This window comes from Panthera onca, chromosome F1 (genome assembly GCF_046562875.1).
Source record: "Panthera onca isolate mPanOnc1 chromosome F1, mPanOnc1 haplotype 2, whole genome shotgun sequence".
Lineage (NCBI taxonomy): Eukaryota > Metazoa > Chordata > Mammalia > Carnivora > Felidae > Panthera > Panthera onca.
The window spans coordinates 47,443,807-47,464,264 of NC_138355.1; the positions used below are offsets into that span (position 1 = coordinate 47,443,807).

The 20,458-nt window shown below is 39.2% G+C and overlaps 1 protein-coding gene across 4 annotated transcripts in view; it reads right to left on the reverse strand.

The window, feature by feature from the left end:
* LOC132676570 (complement factor H-like) overlaps window positions 1-18,850 on the reverse strand; it is a 104,657-nt gene extending 85,807 nt beyond the window's left edge. For 2 of the 4 annotated variants that reach the window (XM_078441384.2, XM_078441383.2), the window contains exons 1-3: window positions 18,468-18,787; window positions 857-1,042; window positions 195-300 (exon numbers count right to left, since the gene is read on the reverse strand). In XM_078441384.2, coding sequence (XP_078297510.1) covers window positions 195-300; window positions 857-1,042; window positions 18,468-18,525 — 350 coding nt within the window. In that variant the 5' untranslated portion in view covers window positions 18,526-18,787. Of the gene's footprint in view, window positions 1-194; window positions 301-856; window positions 1,043-18,467 lie in introns of all 4 variants that reach the window. The other 2 variants (XM_078441385.2, XM_078441386.2) reach the window with 2 other exon arrangements.
* Window positions 18,851-20,458: the final 1,608 nt, after the last annotated feature.

Here is a 20,458-nt window from a genome sequence, read left to right on the forward strand (position 1 = left end):
CCTGCTTTGGATTCTGTGTGTGTGTCTCTCTCTGCCCTTCCCTCTGTCTCTCTTTGTCTCTCAAAAAAATAAAATAAAACATTAAAAATTTAAAAAAAAAGAAAAATAACGTGACCTTAAAAATACTAATCAGTACAGTCCCTATTTACAATCTAAATTATAATTGTCTCAATTTTTTTATATTGACTACATACCCCTCATTACATGTGTAAACAACCTTTGCTCCATATTCAAATTCATTTCCTCTTGCAAGATGAAAGGAACCAAAAGAAGTATCTCCAGGATGTCCACAGGGCCTTTCTAAAATGATCAAAAGAATATAATATCATTATGTAATGCAGGGAAACACATTTGATGTAGAAGTTCAAGGAAAATGGTATTTAATATTATATCCAAAGACATAATTGAAGATGTAGAAAAGTGAAAAATAACACAAAGTTATTATTTTATTATTAAACTTGTCTATATGGTGGATTTTTTTATTTTGGAAGATTTCAACTCCTTATTAAGAATAATGATGGTATAGGGGCGCCTGGGGGGCTCAGTCGGTTAAGCATCCAACTTCAGCTCAGGTCATAATCTCACAGTTCGTGGGTTCAGCTCCGCGTCGGGCTCTGTGCTGACAGCTCAGAACCTGGAGCCTGCTTCATATTCTGTGTCTCCCTTTCTCTCCCCCCCTCCCCTACCTGTGCTCTCTCTCTCTCAAAAATAAATAAACATTAAAAAAAAAGAATAATGATGGTATATTATTTTGTGTTTAAATGACAATTATGATATAATTCAGCTAATATTGCTACGATATCAAACATTTGGTATTTTCACAACTAAAGTTTTCACAAATGTATGATTTACTTACTCTGACATATCCTCAATGGATTAAGAGCCACCCATTCTCCATTCTTGCATTCCATTATAATAGCTCCAAGAGTTCTATATCCAGGTCGGCATTTATATGTAGCCTGAGTTCCCTCTGGATATTTTTGTTCAGGCCAGACACCTACCAAAATTTCATTTTGTTTTCCTGGAGGCGGTCCTTCACAATCTAAAAACAATAAAAATAAAGTAATTGCTTAAAGTGTTTTTTTAAACTTCCAAAACATTTAGGTTATTTTTTCTTTTAAAAATACCTATGCTGGGAGGAGTCAAAATGGCAGACAAGTAAGAAGATCATTATTTCCTTCACCCCTCAAAGACACCAGTATTAAGGTCAGAACACTTTCTGCAGAGGAAATCAATCTACAGAGTGGCAGAAGGATCCCCACAGGTGGAACGAGACAGTTTGGTGGTACAGAGGCAGGCGTTTGAGAATCAGGAGAGAAAAAATGGGCAGTGTAGGCAAGGAGAGGAGGGGACCACTTTTGTGGAGAGACAAAAGGAAGTGAAGAAAGGTTGTAGAAGTGTGGGATTGTATTTGGACAAGAGGAAAACTTCTCTGGACCATGGACAGGGGAACAAAAAATACAGATAGAGCCAATTTCTACTTTGCAAACAGCCTTATAAGTGAAGATCGGAGTTTTTAGGGTTGTTTGACTTTCTCTGGACTGGAGCCGGCTGTGTGCAGGTACCTGGTGGCGAGAGGGGCCAGTCCTGGGGTGCGGTAGCGTTCTCAAGGTCTCAAGTTCTCAAGCACTGGCAGACAACAGTCCCTTCCTCCCAAGTACTGTGGGAAGAGGGCATATTGCCCAAGGACAAAGACATTGCAGGTGCCAACCTGAGGCCCTTCGTTGGCAGGGCAGAGTGGCATTATTCTGGAACCAGGTTCACGCAGAGCGGGATACGAGGTGCTGGAGGAGACTGTGGAGCAGGACAGGTCGAATGCCCACGCTACTCTGTAAGGCGCTGCCTGAACTGCACGGTTTGAGACACCCCCTGCGGGGAGGAGAGACTGGGGTGTTGCCATTTTTCTTACCAACACCAACATGCTGGGGCTTCAGGGAACAGGACAGTGGCTCCACTGGGAGCCTACTTACATGAACTCCAGCCCCTCCGTGCCTGTAACTGCTTATCTACTGGAGCAGGACTGACACTGAGTGAACCGCAGGGGCCAGATTCCAGACCAGCACAGCCACCAGTCCCAGGCACCAACAGACAACTGTCCTGCAGTTTTGTATATCCGGACGGAAGAATCATAAGAATGAATCAGTGATATACAAGATAAACTTATGGAAAATAATGAAGCTGAAGAGAAGAGGTAAAGAAAAATATCAGATCACGAATGCAGACCTAGGGAACTCAGTGACTCCATAAATCATAGTAACGTTCGTATCACTGGAGTCCCAGGGAAGAGAAGGAAAAGGGGGCAGAAGGTTCATTGGAGGAAATTATAGCTGAAAACTTCCCTAAACTTGGGAAGGAAACAGACATCCAAATCCAGGAGGCACAGAGAATTCCCATCAGAATAAACAGGTCATGATCTCAGGGTTGGGAGATCAAGCCCCATGTCAGGCTCCTCACTGGATGTGGCGCCTACTTAAGATTCTCTCTCTCTTCCCTTTGTCCCTCCCCTGACTCCCATACACACGCGCTTTCTCTATTTCTAAAAAACAAACGAAAAAACACTCAAACGAAGAGAGATAGAGGGAACATACCTCATTATCATAAATGCCACATATGAAAGACCCACAGCTAATATAATTCTCAATGAGGAAAAACTGAGAACTTTTCTTCTATGGTCAGGAACAAGATAAGGATGACCGCTCTCACCATTGTTACTTAACATAGTACTGGATGTCTAGTCTCAGTATCAGTCAAAAAAAAAAAAATAAAAAATAAAAGGAAAGTAAAAAAGAAAGAAAGAAAAGGAAGGAAGAAAGAAAGGCAAGGCATCCAAATCAAGAAGGAAGAAATCAAACTTTCACTATTCATAGACAACATGATAATCTACATAGAAAACCCAAAACTCTCCACTAAAAATTTCTGGAACTGATACACAATTCAGTAAAGTTGCAGGAAACAAACTCCATGCAGAGAAGCCTGTTGCATTTTTACATACCAATAGTGAGGCAGCAGAAAGAAAAATGAAAGAATTCACTCCATTTATATTTGCACCAAAAACCATAAGATACTTAGGAAAAAACCTAATCAAAGAGGCAAAAAGATCTGTACTCTGCAAACTGCAGAATACTGATGAAAGAAACTGAAAGCAACAAAAAGAAATGGAAAAATATTCCATGCTCATGGACTGGTAGAACAAATATCATTAAAACATCTATATCACTCAAATCAATCTACACATGTACTGCAATCCCTATCAAAATACCACCAGCAGTTTTCACAGAGCTGGAACAAACAATCCTAAAATTTGTATGGAACCACAAAAGATTCCAAATAGCCAAAGTAATCTTGAAAGAGAAAAGCAAAGCTGGAGGCATCAGAATTCCAGACTTCAAGCTACATTACACAGCTGTAGTCACCAAGACAGCATAGTGCTGGTATAAAAACAGACACGCAGATCAGTGGAACAGAATAGAAAACTCAGAAACGGACCCACAACTATATAGTCAACTAATCTTTGACAAAGCAGGAAAGAATATCCAATGGAAAAAAGTCTCCTCAATAAATAGTGTTGGGAAAACTGGACAACAACATGCAGAAGAATGAAACTGGACCACTTTCTTACAAGGTACACAAAATATATTCAAAGTGGATGAAAGACCAAAATATGAGATGGGAAACCATCAAAATCCTAGAGAACACACCAACCTCTCTGATTTGGGCCATAGGAACCTCTTACTGGATATGTCATCAAAGGCAAGGGAAACAAAAGCAAAAATGAACTATTGGGACTTCATCAAGATAAAAAGCTTCTGCACAATGAAGAAAACAATCAACAAACTAAAAGGCAACCTTCAGAGTGGGAGAAGATATTTGCAAATGACATATCTGATAAAGGGTTAGTATCCAAAATCTATACAGAACTTATCAAACTCAACACCCAAACAAATAATCCAGTTATGGGCAGAAGACATGAATAGTTTTCCAAAGACATACACATGGCCAACAGATACATGAAAAGATGCTCAACATCACTCATCATTAAGGAGATACAAATCAAAACCACGATGAGATACTATCTCACACCTGTCAATGGCTGAAATTAACAGCACAGAAAACAACAAGGCATTGGCAAGGAGGCAGAGAAAGGGGAACCCTCTTGCAGTGTTGGTGTGGGAATGCAAACTGGAGCAGCCACTCTGGAAAACAATATGGAGGGTCCTCAAAAAGTTAACAATAGAACTACCCTACAATCCAGCCATTGCACTGCTAAGTATTTAACAGAAGGATACAAAAATGCTGATTCTGAAAGGATACATGCAGTTTGATATTTACAGCAGCATATCAACAATTAGTCAAATTATAGAAAGAACCCAAATGTCCACTGATGGATGAATGGATAAAGAGATGCAGTACACACACACACACACACACACACACACACACACACACACTGGAATATTACTCAGCCATCAATAAGTATGAAATCTTGCCATTTGTAATGCACCGACAGAACTAGAGTGTATTTATGCGAAGCAAAATAAGTCAGTCAGAAAAAGACAAATACCACATGATTTCACTCATATGTGGAATTTAAAAACTGAAAGAGATGAACATAGGAGGAAAAAAAGAGAGGCAAACCATAAAACAGACTCTTAAGTATAGAGAACAAACTGAGGGTTGCTGGAGGGGAGGTAGGTGGGGAAATGGATTACAAGTAATGAATACTGAGGAGGGCATTTGTTGTGATGAGCACTGGGTGTTATGTGTAAATGATGAACCACTAAATGCTACTCCTGAAACTAATATTGCAGTAGATACTAACTAACTGTAATTTAAATAAAAACTTTAAAAGATAGAATGATTACATTTAAATAAAAACTTTAATTTAAAAAAACACTTTAAAAGATAGAATGATTACATTAGGTCTCCAATGATTACTTTTAAAAATGGCAAATTCAAAGATACTTATCACCAGACATATTTATTAGTATTACTTTCACTGCATAACTCCTTTCTTTACTTGGTTTTATGACAATGGCTTAACATTCTATTCTAGAATTTCTTTTTAAAAGGTAAGGGGCAAATAATCAACAGAGGTGAAGACCATCATGGAACCCATCTCTGATGAACATGTTTCACATTTCATACACGCTCCATATAAAACTAGACTTTTCTGTAGTAAATAATACTTGTGTGAGATTTCATATGCAGTAATTTCTCTTTGATGTTTTAGCACATTTTTAGCACATTTATGTTAGGGAACTTTTAATAAATGATTCTACATTAATTTTGATTTTTAGAATTTAAGTAAACATTCTGTTTCTCCACTAGATGGTGCTAACATCCTGTCATAAAACAGGATAAAACACAAACCACCTCTCTGGATTCCCCCCTCCTCCAAAGAGCCAGATTTTTTTTGTTGTTCGTTTTTAAATTTAATGTTCATGATGAAGATTTTATGCTTAATTGCAGGCTAATATGTGTGTTTTTCATTTCAGAAATTCAAATCCACTTCATGGCATTCTGGCTATTGGAAAAATAAGTTAATTTTCAAACACAGATGCCAATATTGTGAGTACAGAACTATTTTTTAGTAATATGTTAATATTTTGATAAACACAGTTCCCATCCTATTAAGCTAATGCAAGGTAAAGGTAATAAAGTTGTATCAATTAATTTATTTCATTTAAATTATTTTTTAAACTAATCGGCCAAGAGTAATCCATCTTCAAAACATTTAAAGTAATCAATTCACACACACACACACACACCACTAGCCCATTAGCTAGCCTGAGGCAAATGCCTTTTCCTCAGGTTATGTTTCAAAATAATACATTTATAGCAGAAGGGAGTCTCCGGAGTCAAGCGCAGACGAGAGGCCCACGGAAGAGGGTAGGAAGGGCGGCGAGGCGGTGCGCGCTCCACGGACTGGCGGGAGGGAGCCGGGGCGGAGGGGCGGCTCGCCGGCCAAGCAGAGCCCCCGAGTCTGGCTGCCAAAAGCGGAGGGGCCGGACGGACTGTGTTCCGACAGCAAGCGCGACTTAGCGTCTGGGAGGTCATAAGTGAACAGCTCTGCTCGGAAAGCGGGAAGGCTGGAGGACAAAGGGAGGGAGAGCTGCTGAGCCCCCGGACGGCAGAGCTCAGCTTGGCGGGGAACAAAGGCGCCAGCGCCATCTCCCCCGCCCATCCCCCAGCCAAAATCCCAAAGGGAACCAGTTCCTGCCAGGGAACTTGCTCGCTCCGCGCAAACACCCAACTCTGTGCTTCTGCGGAGCCAAACCTCCGGCAGCGGATCTGACTCCCTCCCGCTGCCACAGGGCTCCTCCTGAAGTGGATCACCTAAGGAGAAGCGAGCTAAGCCTGCCCCTCCAGCCCCCGTGCACCTTGCCTACCCACCCCAGCTAATACGCCAGATCCCCAGCAACACAAGCCTGGCAGTGTGCAAGTAGCCCAGACGGGACACGCCACCCCACAGTGAATCCCGCCCCTAGGAGAGGGGAAGAGAAGGCACACACCAGTCTGACTGTGGGCCCAGCGGTGGGCTGGGGGCAGACATCGGGTCGGACTGCGGCCCCGCCCACTAACTCCAGTTATACACCACAGCACAGGGGAAGTGCACTGCAGGTCCTCACCACGCCAGGGACTCTCCAAAATGACCAAACGGAAGAATTCCCCTCAGAAGAATCTCCAGGAAATAACAACAGCTAATGAACTGATCAAAAAGGATTTAAATAATATAACAGAAAGTGAATTTAGAATAATAGTCATAAAATTAATCGCTGGGCTTGAAAACAGTATACAGGACAGCAGAGAATCTCTTGCCACAAAGATCGAGGGACTAAGGAACAGTCACGAGGAGTTGAAAAACGCTTTAAACGAATTGCAAAACAAAATGGAATCCACGATGGCTCGGCTTGAAGAGGCAGAGGAGAGAATAGGTGAACTAGAAGATAAAGTTATGGAGAAAGAGGAAGCTGAAAGAAAGAGAGATAAAAAAATCCAGGAGTATGAGGGGAAAATTAGAGAACTAAGTGATACACTAAAAAAAAATAATATACGCATAATTGGTATCCCAGAGGAGGAAGAGAGAGGGAAGGGTGCTGAAGGGGTACTTGAACAAATTATAGCTGAGAACTTCCCTGAACTGGGGAAGGAAAAAGGCATTGAAATCCAAGAGGCACAGAGAACTCCCTTCAGACGTAACTTGAATCGATCTTCTGCACGACATATCATAGTGAAACTGGCAAAATACAAGGATAAAGAGAAAATTCTGAAAGCAGCAAGGGATAAACGTGCCCTCACATATAAAGGGAGACCTATAAGACTCGTGACTGATCTCTCCTTTGAAACTTGGCAGGCCAGAAAGGCTTGGCACGATATCTACAGTGTGCTAAACAGCAAAAATATGCAGCCGAGAATCCTTTATCCAGCAAGTCTGTCATTTAGAATAGAAGGAGAGATAAAGGTCTTCCCAAACAAACAAAAACTGAAGGAATTTGTCACCACGAAACCAGCCCTACAAGAGATCCTAAGGGGGATCCTGTGAGACAAAGTACCAGAGACATCACTACAAGCATAAAACATACAGACATCACAATGACTCTAAACCCATATCTTTCTATAATAACACTGAATGTAAATGGATTAAATGCGCCAACTAAAAGACATAGGGTATCAGAATGGATAAAAAAACAAGACCCATCTATTTGCTGTCTACAAGAGACACATTTCAGATCTGAGGACACCTTTAGATTGAGAGTGAGGGGATGGAGAACTATTTATCATGCTCCTGGAAGCCAAAAGAAAGCTGGAGTAGCCATACTTATATCAGACAAACTAGACTTTAAATTAAAGGCTGTAACAAGAGATGAAGAAGGGCATTATATAATAATCACAGGGTCTTTCCACCAGGAAGAGCTAACTATTATAAATGTCTATGCGCCAAATACCCGAGCCCCCAGATATATAAAACAATTACTCATAAACATAAGCAACCTTATTGATAAGAATGTGGTCATTGCAGGGGACTTTAACACCCCACTTACAGAAATGGATAGATCATCTAGACACACAGTCAATAAAGAAACAAGGGCCCTGAATGATACATTGGATCAGATGGACTTGACAGATATATTTAGAACTCTGCATCCCAAAGCAACAGAATATACTTTCTTCTCGAGTGCACATGGAACATTCTCCAAGATAGATCATATACTGGGTCACAAAACAGCCCTTCATAAGTTTACAAGAATTGAAATTATACCATGCATACTTTCAGACCACAATGCTATGAAGCTTGAAATCAACCACAGGAAAAAGTCTGGAAAACCTCCAAAAGCATGGAGGTTAAAGAACACCCTACTAACGAATGAGTGGGTCAACCAGGCAATTAGAGAAGAAATTAAAACATATATGGAAACAAACGAAAATGAAAATACAACAATCCAAATGCTCTGGGATGCAGCGAAGGCAGTCCTGAGAGGAAAATACATTGCAATCCAGGCCTATCTCAAGAAACAAGAAAAATCCCAAATACAAAATCTAACAGCACACCTAAAGGAAATAGAAGCAGAACAGCAAAGGCAGCCTAAACCCAGCAGAAGAAGAGAAATAATAAAGATCAGAGCAGAAATAAACAATATAGAATCTAAAAAAACTGTAGAGCAGATCAACGAAACCAAGAGTTGGTTTTTTGAAAAAATAAACAAAATTGACAAACCTCTAGCCAGGCTTCTCAAAAAGAAAAGGGAGATGACCCAAATAGATAAAATCATGAATGAAAATGGAATGATTACAACCAATCCCTCAGAGATACAAACAATTATCAGGGAATACTATGAAAAATTATATGCCAGCAAATTGGACAACCTGGAAGAAATGGACAAATTTCTAAACACCCACACTCTTCCAAAACTCAATCAGGAGGAAATAGAAAGCTTGAACAGACCCATAACCAGCGAAGAAATTGAATCGGTTATCAAAAATCTCCCAACAAATAAGAGTCCAGGACCAGATGGCTTCCCAGGGGAGTTCTACCAGACATTTAAAGCAGAGATAATACCTATCCTTCTCAAGCTATTCCAAGAAATAGAAAGGGAAGGAAAACTTCCAGACTCATTCTATGAAGCCAGTATTACTTTGATTCCTAAACCAGACAGAGACCCAGTAAAAAAAGAGAACTACAGGCCAATATCCCTGATGAATATGGATGCAAAAATTCTTAATAAGATACTAGCAAATCGAATTCAACAGCATATAAAAAGAATTATTCACCATGACCAAGTGGGATTCATTCCTGGGATGCAGGGCTGGTTCAACATTCGCAAATCGATCAACGTGATACATCACATTAACAAAAAAAAAGAGAAGAACCATATGATCCTGTCAATCGATGCAGAAAAGGCCTTTGACAAAATCCAGCACCCTTTCTTAATAAAAACCCTTGAGAAAGTCGGGATAGAAGGAACATACTTAAAGATCATAAAGGCCATTTATGAAAAGCCCACAGCTAACATCATCCTCAACGGGGAAAAACTGAGAGCTTTTTCCCTGAGATCAGGAACACGACAGGGATGCCCACTGTCACCGCTGCTGTTTAACATAGTGCTGGAAGTTCTAGCCTCAGCAATCAGACAACAAAAGGAAATCAAAGGCATCAAAATTGGCAAAGATGAAGTCAAGCTTTCGCTTTTTGCAGATGACATGATATTATACATGGAAAATCCGATAGACTCCACCAAAAGTCTGCTAGAACTGATACATGAATTCAGCAAAGTTGCAGGATACAAAATCAATGTGCAGAAATCAGTTGCATTCTTATACACTAACAATGAAGCAACAGAAAGACAAATGAAGAAACTGATCCCATTCACAATAGCACCAAGAAGCATAAAATACCTAGGAATAAATCTAACCAAAGATGTAAAAGATCTGTATGCTGAAAACTATAGAAAGCTTATGCAGGTAATTGAAGAAGATATAAAGAAATGGAAAGACATTCCCTGCTCATGGATTGGAAGAATAAATATTGTCAAAATGTCAATACTACCCAAAGCTATCTACACATTCAATGCAATCCCAATCAAAATTGCACCAGCATTCTTCTCGAAACTAGAACAAGCAATCCTAAAATTCATATGGAACCACAAAAGGCCCCGAATAGCCAAAGTAATTTTGAAGAAGAAGACCAAAGCAGGAGGCATCACAATCCCAGACTTTAGCCTCTACTACAAAGCTGTCATCATCAAGACAGCATGGTATTGGCATAAAAACAGACACATAGACCAATGGAATAGAATAGAAAGCCCAGAACTAGACCCACAAACGTATGGCCAACTCATCTTTGACAAAGCAGGAAAGAACATCCAATGGAAAAAAGACAGTCTCTTTAACAAATGGTGCTGGGAGAACTGGACAGCAACATGCAGAAGGTTGAAACTAGACCACTTTCTCACACCATTCACAAAAATAAACTCAAAATGGATAAAGGACCTGAATGTGAGACAGGAAACCATCAAAACCTTAGAGGAGAAAGCAGGAAAAGACCTCTCTGACCTCAGCCGTAGCAATCTCTTACTCGGCACATCCCCAAAGGCAAGGGAATTAAAAGCAAAAGTGAATTACTGGGACCTTATGAAGATAAAAAGCTTCTGCACAGCAAAGGAAACAACCAACAAAACTAAAAGGCAACCAACGGAATGGGAAAAGATATTTGCAAATGATACATCGGACAAAGGGCTAGTATCCAAAATCTATAAAGAGCTCATCAAACTCCACACCCGAAAAACAAATAACCCAGTGAAGAAATGGGCAGAAAACATGAATAGACACTTCTCTAAAGAAGACATCCGGATGGCCAACAGGCACATGAAAAGATGTTCAACGTCGCTCCTTATCAGGGAAATACAAATCAAAACCACACTCAGATACCACCTCACGCCAGTCAGAGTGGCCAAAATGAAGAAATCAGGAGACTATAGATGCTGGAGAGGATGTGGAGAAACAGGAACCCTCTTGCACTGTTGGTGGGAATGCAAATTGGTGCAGCCGCTCTGGAAAGCAGTGTGGAGGTTCCTCAGAAAATTAAAAATAGACCTACCCTATGACCCAGCAATAGCACTGCTAGGAATTTATCCAAGGGATACAGGAGTACTGATGCATAGGGGCACCTGTACCCCAATGTTTATAGCAGCACTCTCAACAATAGCCAAATTATGGAAAGAGCCTAAATGTCCATCAACTGATGAATGGATAAAGAAATTGTGGTTTATATACACAATGGAATACTACGTGGCAATGAGAAAAAATGAAATATGGCCTTTTGTAGCAACATGGATGGAACTGGAGAGTGTGATGCTAAGTGAAATAAGCCATACAGAGAAAGACAGATACCATATGGTTTCACTCTTATGTGGATCCTGAGAAACGTAACAGAAACCCATGGGGGAGGGGAAGGAAAAAAAAAAAAAAGAGGTTAGAGTGGGAGAGAGCCAAAGCATAAGAGACTGTTAAAAACTGAGAACAAACTGAGGGTTGATGGGGGGTGGGAGGGAGGGCAGGGTGGGTGATGGGTATTGAGGAGGGCACCTTTTGGGATGAGCACTGGGTGTTGTATGGAAACCAATTTGACAGTAAATTTCATATATTAAAAAAAAATAAATAAATAAAAAAAAAAAAAAATAAAATAAAATCCCTTATAACTCTGAAAAAAAAAAAAAAAAAACAAAAAAAAAAAACAAAATAATACATTTATACCATCTGCTCTTGAATTTTCAAATTTGGTTAATTGCTTTTAACAACCAGATGGGAAAGACATTATACACACCTTTCACATAATCTTCCTACCAGCTTCTCACAATTTTTACTATGTATATATGTTTACTATAGTATAAGTATTCTCATATTGATTACCCTTTTTACTTCAAATAACTCTTAAAATTATGGTGCTTTTTCCATGAACTTTGAATGGCATCTCTTGACTGTACGAAAACAGTGTCACGACCCCTTTCTCCATTGCCCCATTTTCCAGTGCCATCTCCAAAATCTGAGTTGTGATTATGACCATTTGCCACCTTCACTGTGACACAGTCTGCTAGCTAGTCTGCAAGCCTCCATTCTCCACGGGGTTACATAGGATTTTTTTTTCCAAAATTGGTCATGTCACTCTTGTGATTAAAATTCTTTGCTGAATTTTCCTTTCATTTGTAAGACATTCTAAACCTAATCAAGAAAACCTCAATCAAATGTGTACCAGACTGCTTTGGTAGAGTAAGGTTGGTCTCTTTGTACAATTACTCTATTTTTCTAAAATTATTTTGAGAAAAAAAGAATAGGAGATACTACTTTTTAAATAGCTTAATTCTAAACTCAGTAGGCATTAGAACAGATTTTAAAGCCAAACTAAAAATCAACATCGAAAAAGTAAATCGAATGGACAAAATGGAAATAGCAAAAATAGATATTTTATGTTAAATTTCTTTCCTATCTTCTCATTGGTATATATGAATATTAGTTACATATACATGTACATGATATGATCCAATTAGTTTTTCAAAATAAGATATATTCAGATTATTTTACAAATAACATGAGGATAAAGATATGTGGCAAATAATATATACACTTCTATAAATAAAGTTATCGGTTGCAATGAAGTTTTTAAAAATATAAACTCTAGAAAAAGCAGAGAGAGATTATATTATACTATTGAGGCATTTGAAAAAATAAACTTATGCTTAAATATTTTCTTAAATATGACTATGCAATTTCCTCTTGAAATTTTAACAGTGTAAAGACCATGAAGATAATTACAGGATTATGGAAAGCAAATGGGAGAACAGGTCATAGCTATAAGAAATTGGGCAGAATAGGGGCGCCTGGGTGGCGCAGTCGGTTAAGCGTCCGACTTCAGCCAGGTCACGATCTCGCGGTCCGTGAGTTTGAGCCCCGCGTCAGGCTCTGGGCTGATGGCTCAGAGCCTGGAGCCTGATTCCGATTCTGTGTCTCCCTCTCTCTCTGCCCCTCCCCCGTTCATGCTCTGTCTCTCTCTGTCCCAAAAATAAAAAATAAAAACCGTTGAAAAAAAAATTAAAAAAAAAAAAAAAAAAAAAAAAGAAATTGGGCAGAATACAAGTATGCCATAATTAGGATTGAAGCAAGTTACTATCAGGATACAGCCTGAATATATCACTGAAATCAAATTTCTTGAAATGTGTAGTATTTGGATCGCTACTACTTAATGCCAATTATTGTTCAAGTCAAAATGGTAGCTTCTTAAAATAAGTTGTTAGTATATATTGACTGGTTGCTATAAAAAAGGAGCTTAGTTGGAGGGAGACATTAAAATAAGGACCTTTAAAAACTGCAGCAGGAATGATTCTGCATCTGAATAATTACCATGTCAATCCTGAGGATAAGGATTAAAAAAGAAAAGAAGAAAAACAACACACACTATACCCAATTTCACCTGTAGTACTTCTGGAATTGTAACTGATGGAAGATTTAGAAAGGTGGGGATGATTTCAATCCTCCATTTTTACAGATCTACTATCAGTCGTTTGTAAACACAACTGATGTTTCCTCAGTCCTTTTTTTTTTTTTTTTTTTTTTTTTTTATGGAGGGGGCAGGAGTAAAAGGAGACAGAGAGAGAGAGAGAGAGAGAGAGAGAGAGAGAGAGAGAGAGAGATTGAGAGAATCCCAAGCAGGGTCCATTCCCAGGGTGGAGCTCCACACGGGACTCGATGTCAAGACTGAGATCATGACCTGAGCTGAATCAAGAGTCCGATGCTTAACCAATTGAGCCACCCAGGAGCCATGTTCCTCAGTCTTGAATGTCCTCCTCCCTGGCATCCTTATTTCCATGACTCCCATCCAACCTTCAAAGCCTACCCAAGATGCCATCGTGACCCTGACAGATTTGGCTCTCTTCATTCCACCTCTTACAAACAAACTCCCCAACCTGATCCCACTCCAAACTCATTGCAACTTGGTTTTCTTGCCTCCTCTAAATGACCCTGTAGTCTCTCTTTTCCTTGTCTCCATCACAATGCTTTATACAGTAAAATACAATATGTTGACGAAATACAATAATCATTCCTTTTGTTTTCCCCACTAAATGGCCTTTTGGTAAATGCTAGTCCTAATGCCTGGCACTTAGCAGGCACTTAAAAAGTGACCATTGGATAGGCAAGTAAATGAATGAAAGAAGGGATGGATAAATATGAAGCTCTTTTGGAACCTTTCCATTATATCCGCAGATTGCAGGCAACCCATGGGAAGAGCAAAGTAGACAGTAACCAATGTAAAAGATAAGACATGAGAACACATGTGCAGTGATCTCAAAGCTCTATTGCATGAACCCAAGAAACTCTATCTGTAACTCCATTGTACCTCTTGTCTACGTGTCTTAATTTTGAATGTATGCCATAATTTTGAAGTCAGGAAGCATTTTAAATTTGTTCAAAAAGGCTTTGGGGAGACTTTGAAGGAACAATTCTATAAGCACTTTCCTATCTATTACATTTTTGGTCAACATGGTTTGAGAAACTTGGCTCTCTCAGTTAAAACGTCCAAACACAAAGAAGTGCTATGTCAAACCTATTTAACCCGTTTGTTATTTTTGTGATTTTTTTCCCTAAAATGTAGCACATTTTACCCCAAATATATCATCTCTTGTTTATGCACCATATTCTGAAACTAGTTAAAGTTGTTAAGATATGGGTAAAGTGCACATCAGTTTAGTGAGCACAGGATAGACTGGTTGGGAAAAACTCACATCCTGGGCAGGTAGGAATGGTGTGTGGGGTGAGGGGGGGGCATAATTGGGAAGAAAGGAAAGTGCAAAGGTTGTAGAACAATCAGGGATTGGGCAAAGAAAAGTGGATCGACGTAGCCTTGGCCAGTAGCCCTAGCAATCAAAGGCCAAAAGAGAATTTATGTGTCATTGGGGGACATACTTATTTTCAGCTAAGAACAATTTCAACAAAACTTGATAAGTGAGTTGTAGTTTAACATTATGTGCAGGCAGAAAAGTAGCATATGCATTCTCCATTATGTCTACATTAAAAATAAACAAGGCTTGCTGTGGCACACCTCTCCCTCTCGTGACACTCCCGGGGCGTCTGCTCTGACCCTTCTCATGGCGCTCACTGTCACGCTTCACCCATCAGATCTCCCCTCCCCAGGGCCACCTCAACTTCCAGAGTTCCTTAGTCCCTTCTTCACCCTCATCATCCATTTCTACCTTTCCTCACTGAAATTGTAATAGAGAACTTTTCAGCTTATAATGATTCACAGTAAATTGCAGTAAATACTATTGGATTTTACTAAAGTATTTATTCAGTGTTTGGTATTCCACATAAATTTCAGGTTTGTTGAATCTAGTAAAATCAATACATTTCTTTTTTTCTTTTTTAATTTTTTTCTTAACGTTTATTTATTTTTGAGACAGAGAAAGACAGAGCATGAACGGGGGAAGGTCAGAGAGAGGGAGACACAGAATCTGAAACAGGCTCCGGGCTCTGAGCTGTCAGCACAGGGCCAGACGTGGGGCTTGAACTCACGGACCGTGAGATCATGACCTGAGCTGAAGACGGCCACTTAACCCACTGAGCCACCCAGGCGCCCCAGTCTTTTTTTCTTTTTTAAAGAACATTTTCTTTTTTTTTTTATAGAATTTATTTTTTTTAATGTTCATTTAGTTATTTTGAGAGACAGAGTGCAAACTGCAGAGGAGGAGAGGGGGAGAGGGTGAGAGGGTGAGAGGCTGAGAGGGGGAGAGGGGGAGAGGGGGAGGTAGAGGGAGAGAGAGAGGGGGAGGGAGAGGGAGAGAGAGGGGGAGGGAGAGGGAGAGAGAGAGGGGGAGGGAGAGGGAGAGAGAGAGGGGGAGGGAGAGGGAGAGAGAGAGAGAGAGAGAGAGAGAGAGAGAGAGAGAGAATATCCCAAGCAGGCTCCCAGTTGTCAGCACAGAGCCTGCTGTGGGGCTCAATGACACAAACTGTGAGATCATGACCTGAGCTAAAATTAAGCGTTGGATGCCTCACCTAAGGAGTCACCCAGGTGCCCTTACTACATTTCAAAGAAGAGAGGATACTGAAAGCAAGTGACCACTGCACAACTTTAAATCACACCATATAGGTAAACATCACACAAATACTTCTAAAAACTGGAGTTTTCTTGAGAGCAGAAGGCGAATTCCTATTTATCATATTGGCATTGAAACACAGGGTTCGGGATTAAACGCCACTACCTCAAGTTTTCTGGATTACATAAGTATGTATAACATTCATACACATCTTTATAAAATAGTACTTTTAATTAATCTATGAGTAATTCTTACGATTGATAACATCAATTATTTTTTCCATTTGAGGGTTAACTCTAAAATTGGAAACCATCTTGTACTTGAAACAATATACAAAAAATTGTTTTACTTTGTTTTCTGATAGAAGAGAACCTCTCTAGCTTTGATCTATATTTTACTCCTGAAAGATTATTTTTGGCCCTTGAAACCTCCACAATTAGGTAACACCCACATCTCTCCAAACAAAATTTTAGTAGGTTTAGGAGGTTTTTAATTTATTCACATTTCTCAGCCAGGAATTTCTGGGCTGTGGCTAATTTCAATGATTATACACTTTGTAGACCCGAAGACTAGACGATCTACATGAAAAGCTGGTCATAATATATTCCAGGAAACAGAAACTACTATGTGGTAAGATTGAGGGACTGTAATTCTAAACTTTGTCCTGTGAATATGACCAGTTCTTAGCGGCCTGTGGTGATTCGTCCAACTGCGATGTTTTACAAGGAAAACAACTAATGTTTCTACACGCCTGGCAATGGCAAAGCAGAGAGCCTATTGCATCGAAAAGGTACTAACTGGTCTCCATGAAACTTGGGCCAATAAATTCTTCCTATGGGCTATCATTCCTCTTTAGAGTGAGGAGGATTTTCTGAGGAATGTTCACTCTGAACAGGACAGAGGCAATTTATGAAATACTAAAACATTAAGACCGGTTGAGTAAAGCAGATTGTGCTGGTGTTCCAAACTGTCTTCTCAGTTCCTCAATTTATCATTCACTATTCAATTTGGTATTTCTCAATATCTCAATTTACTATTTCATATTTATTTCTACATGGGAAATAAAACCAGAGGCAACTATTGAAGGATATATGGATATTTTTAATGAGTAAGGTTACTTTGTTGAGTGAAATTTCTGTTAGGTATGGTAGACTGATGGAATTGGCATTTCAAACCAGTTTTAGAACTTTTTGGCAAACAAGGAATAAATCACAGTTCTACATCTGCTGAAAATTTTTCTGAACGAAAAATCAAGCAATAGCATATCAGACTGTGAAACTAAAAACGCTCTGTGTCTCAGAAAAAAAAAAATTAAGCATATTTGAATAAACCTTAAAAAAATAACTGAGGAATATAATTAAAGAGAGATACCTGCCTTCATTTTCTAAATTGAAAGACCATCAATGACAGAGCTTTAGTGTTATTTGTTGGTATATTTCAATGCTTAGAGGCTGACAGGAAGCAAGCATTCAAAAAAACTTGTTGACTTAGTGAAATGTTTTGCAAATTTATGAATGATAGGTAACTCATTTGTTTTAAAAATGTCATTCAAAAAAAGTAAATCAAATAGTATCACACAGTTTCCTATCATGAACTAGAAACCAAATTCCATCCAAAGAAACTTTTTAATCTCTTGAGAAGTAGTGTTCGAATTAAATGTAATTATATGTCTAGAAATCGCCTTACTAATGCCAGAAAATAAAAACTTCTACATTCATATTCACTATTCTCTTAAGAATAGTCTTGAGACTGGTCTTCTAGAATATACCTCAAATACAACCACAGGCAAACACCCATGAGAATATTTGGATGTTATAAACATTGCATATTCATTTTTTTCAAATTTATATGATATATTCATGCCAAAGGTACAAGTAACGCCTGCTTGTCTATCAGACTTTTAAGGCCGTGACAATAACAGTTGTAAATGCTAAAGGGATTCTTCTTTAGAAAGAGTTAACATCTATATCTGAGATAAATCTAGTCATTAGATGATTTGAAGGTTTCTATTGTCTAATTTCTGTTCTGGTTCTATATATGTTCATATGCTTCTTAATACTTTCACAGAAAGCATTTGGGTAAAAATTCTAAGCAAAAAGAGTAAATTATGTTTTATGATAATTACAAGGGAAATGCTTATATTACAGCATTCAAAATATTAAAACTTGTTTTGAATTTTTACATTAAATAAAATTATGACGAATAATCACATCATCTAAATAAGCTGCTTCTATTTTTTGAAACTTAACAATGTCAAAAGCCACTCACACACTAAGCTACAGAACAGTAATTAAATCACAATCTACACCAAATTCCTATTACCACTGTGAAAAGCAGAACAGAAAATGTTTTATAACACAGAAAAGGCTTTCTTTTTTTCACTCTTACCTTCTGCAACACAAACAGTCCACCACATAAGCCAAACAACCTGTGCTGAAAATCTCATTTTGAGGATCCTTTAGGGGCACATTTAATAGCCGACACTGCTCACACTATGTCAGCTGCTCTTCTGCTAAAAGCTGTGATTAGAGCAGCAAAGCACTTGCTCCAAAAGGAAGTTGAAACACAGTTTGGGAATGTAAGGGATTACTAGATGCTCCGCCCATCAGAAACTTTTGCAAAGTAAAAGAAAAAAAAATCAATCACAAGCCCCAGCAATGCCAGAGTTGGAATCAGACTCCCACTGCACTCCCACTGAATGTTAACGCTGTGACCCACTTTTGTTTTTATAAACCCAGGCTGTTCTAAGTTGGAACATGTTCAGGTTCTTGGAATGTGCAAGGCAGTAACAGGTGATATACTTCAGATTTCATTAACTCTCTAATTATTCAAACCCATTCAGATCTATTGTGTGTAAACTTCAAAAGATAAAACAATAAAAGCACCTTTAAAAATCATTTACAGGGGTGTCTGGGTGGCATATTCGGTTAAGCATCCAACTTCAGCTCAGGTCATGATCTCCCAGCTCGTGGGTTCGAGCCTCAAGTCAGGCTTTGTGCTGACAGCTCAGAGCCTGGAGCCTGCTGCAGGTTCAGTCTCCCTCTTTCTCTGCCCTCCCCCCCACCAAATATAAATAAACATTAAAAAAATTTTAAAAGAAATCATTTACAGAGCTTGACGTTAGGCAACGCTTTCACAAACAAGACCCAGACAACGTGAGTGAACTTTGCCAAGAGTGCAGTGCTGGTTGATATTTGGGACCTGCTTTTCCCGCAAACCATGCACTTATTCTTTTTTTTTTTTTTTTTAGTTTATTTATCTTTATTTTTTTTCAATATATGAAATTTATTGTAAAATTGGTTTCCATACAACAGCCAGTGCTCATCCCAAAAGGTGCCCTCCTCAATACCCATCACTCACCCTTCCCTCCCTCCCACCCCCCATCAACCCTCAGTTTGTTCTCAGTTTTTAACAGTCTCCTATGCTTTGGCTCTCTCCCACTCTACACTCTTTTTTTTTTTTTTTTTTTTTTTTCCTTCCCGTCCTCCATGGGTTTCTGTTAAGTTTCTCAGGATCCACATAAGAGTGAAAACATATGGTATCTGTCTTTCTCTGTATGGCTTATTTCACTTAGCATCACACTCTCCAGTTCCATCCACGTTGCTACAAAGGGCCATATTTCGTTCTTTCTCATTGCCATGTAGTACTCCATTGTGTATATAAACCACAATTTCTTTATCCATTCATCAGTTGGTGGACATTTAGGCTCTTTCCATAATTTGGCTATTGTTGAGAGTGCTGCTATAAACATTGGGGTACAAGTGCCCCTATGCATCAGTACTCCTGTATCCCTTGGGTAAATTCCTAGCAGTGCTATTGCTGGGTCATAGGGTAGGTCTATTTTTAATTTTTTGAGGAACCTCCACACTGCTTTCCAGAGTGGCTGCACCAATTTGCATTCCCACCAACAGTGCAAGAGGGTTCCCGTTTCTCCACATCCTCGCCAGCATCTATAGTCTCCTGATTTGTTCATTTTGGCCACTCCGACTGGCGTGAGGTGATATCTGAGTGTGGTTTAGATTTGTATTTCCCTGATGAGGAGCGACGTTGAGCATCTTTTCATGTGCCTGTTGGCCATCCGGATGTCTTCTTGAGAGAAGTGTCTATTCATGTTTTCTGCCCATTTCTTCACTGGGTTATTTGTTTTTCGGGTGTGGAGTTTGGTGAGCTCTTTATAGATTTTGGATACTAGCCCTTTGTCTGATATGTCATTTGCAAATATCTTTTCCCATTCCACTGGTTGCCTTTTAGTTTTGTTGGTTGAAACAACTTTGCTGTTGAGAAGCTTTTTATCTTCATAAGGTCCCAGTAATTCATTTTTGCTTTTAATTCCCTTGCCTTTGGGGATGTGTCGAGTAAGAGATTGCTATGGCTGAGGT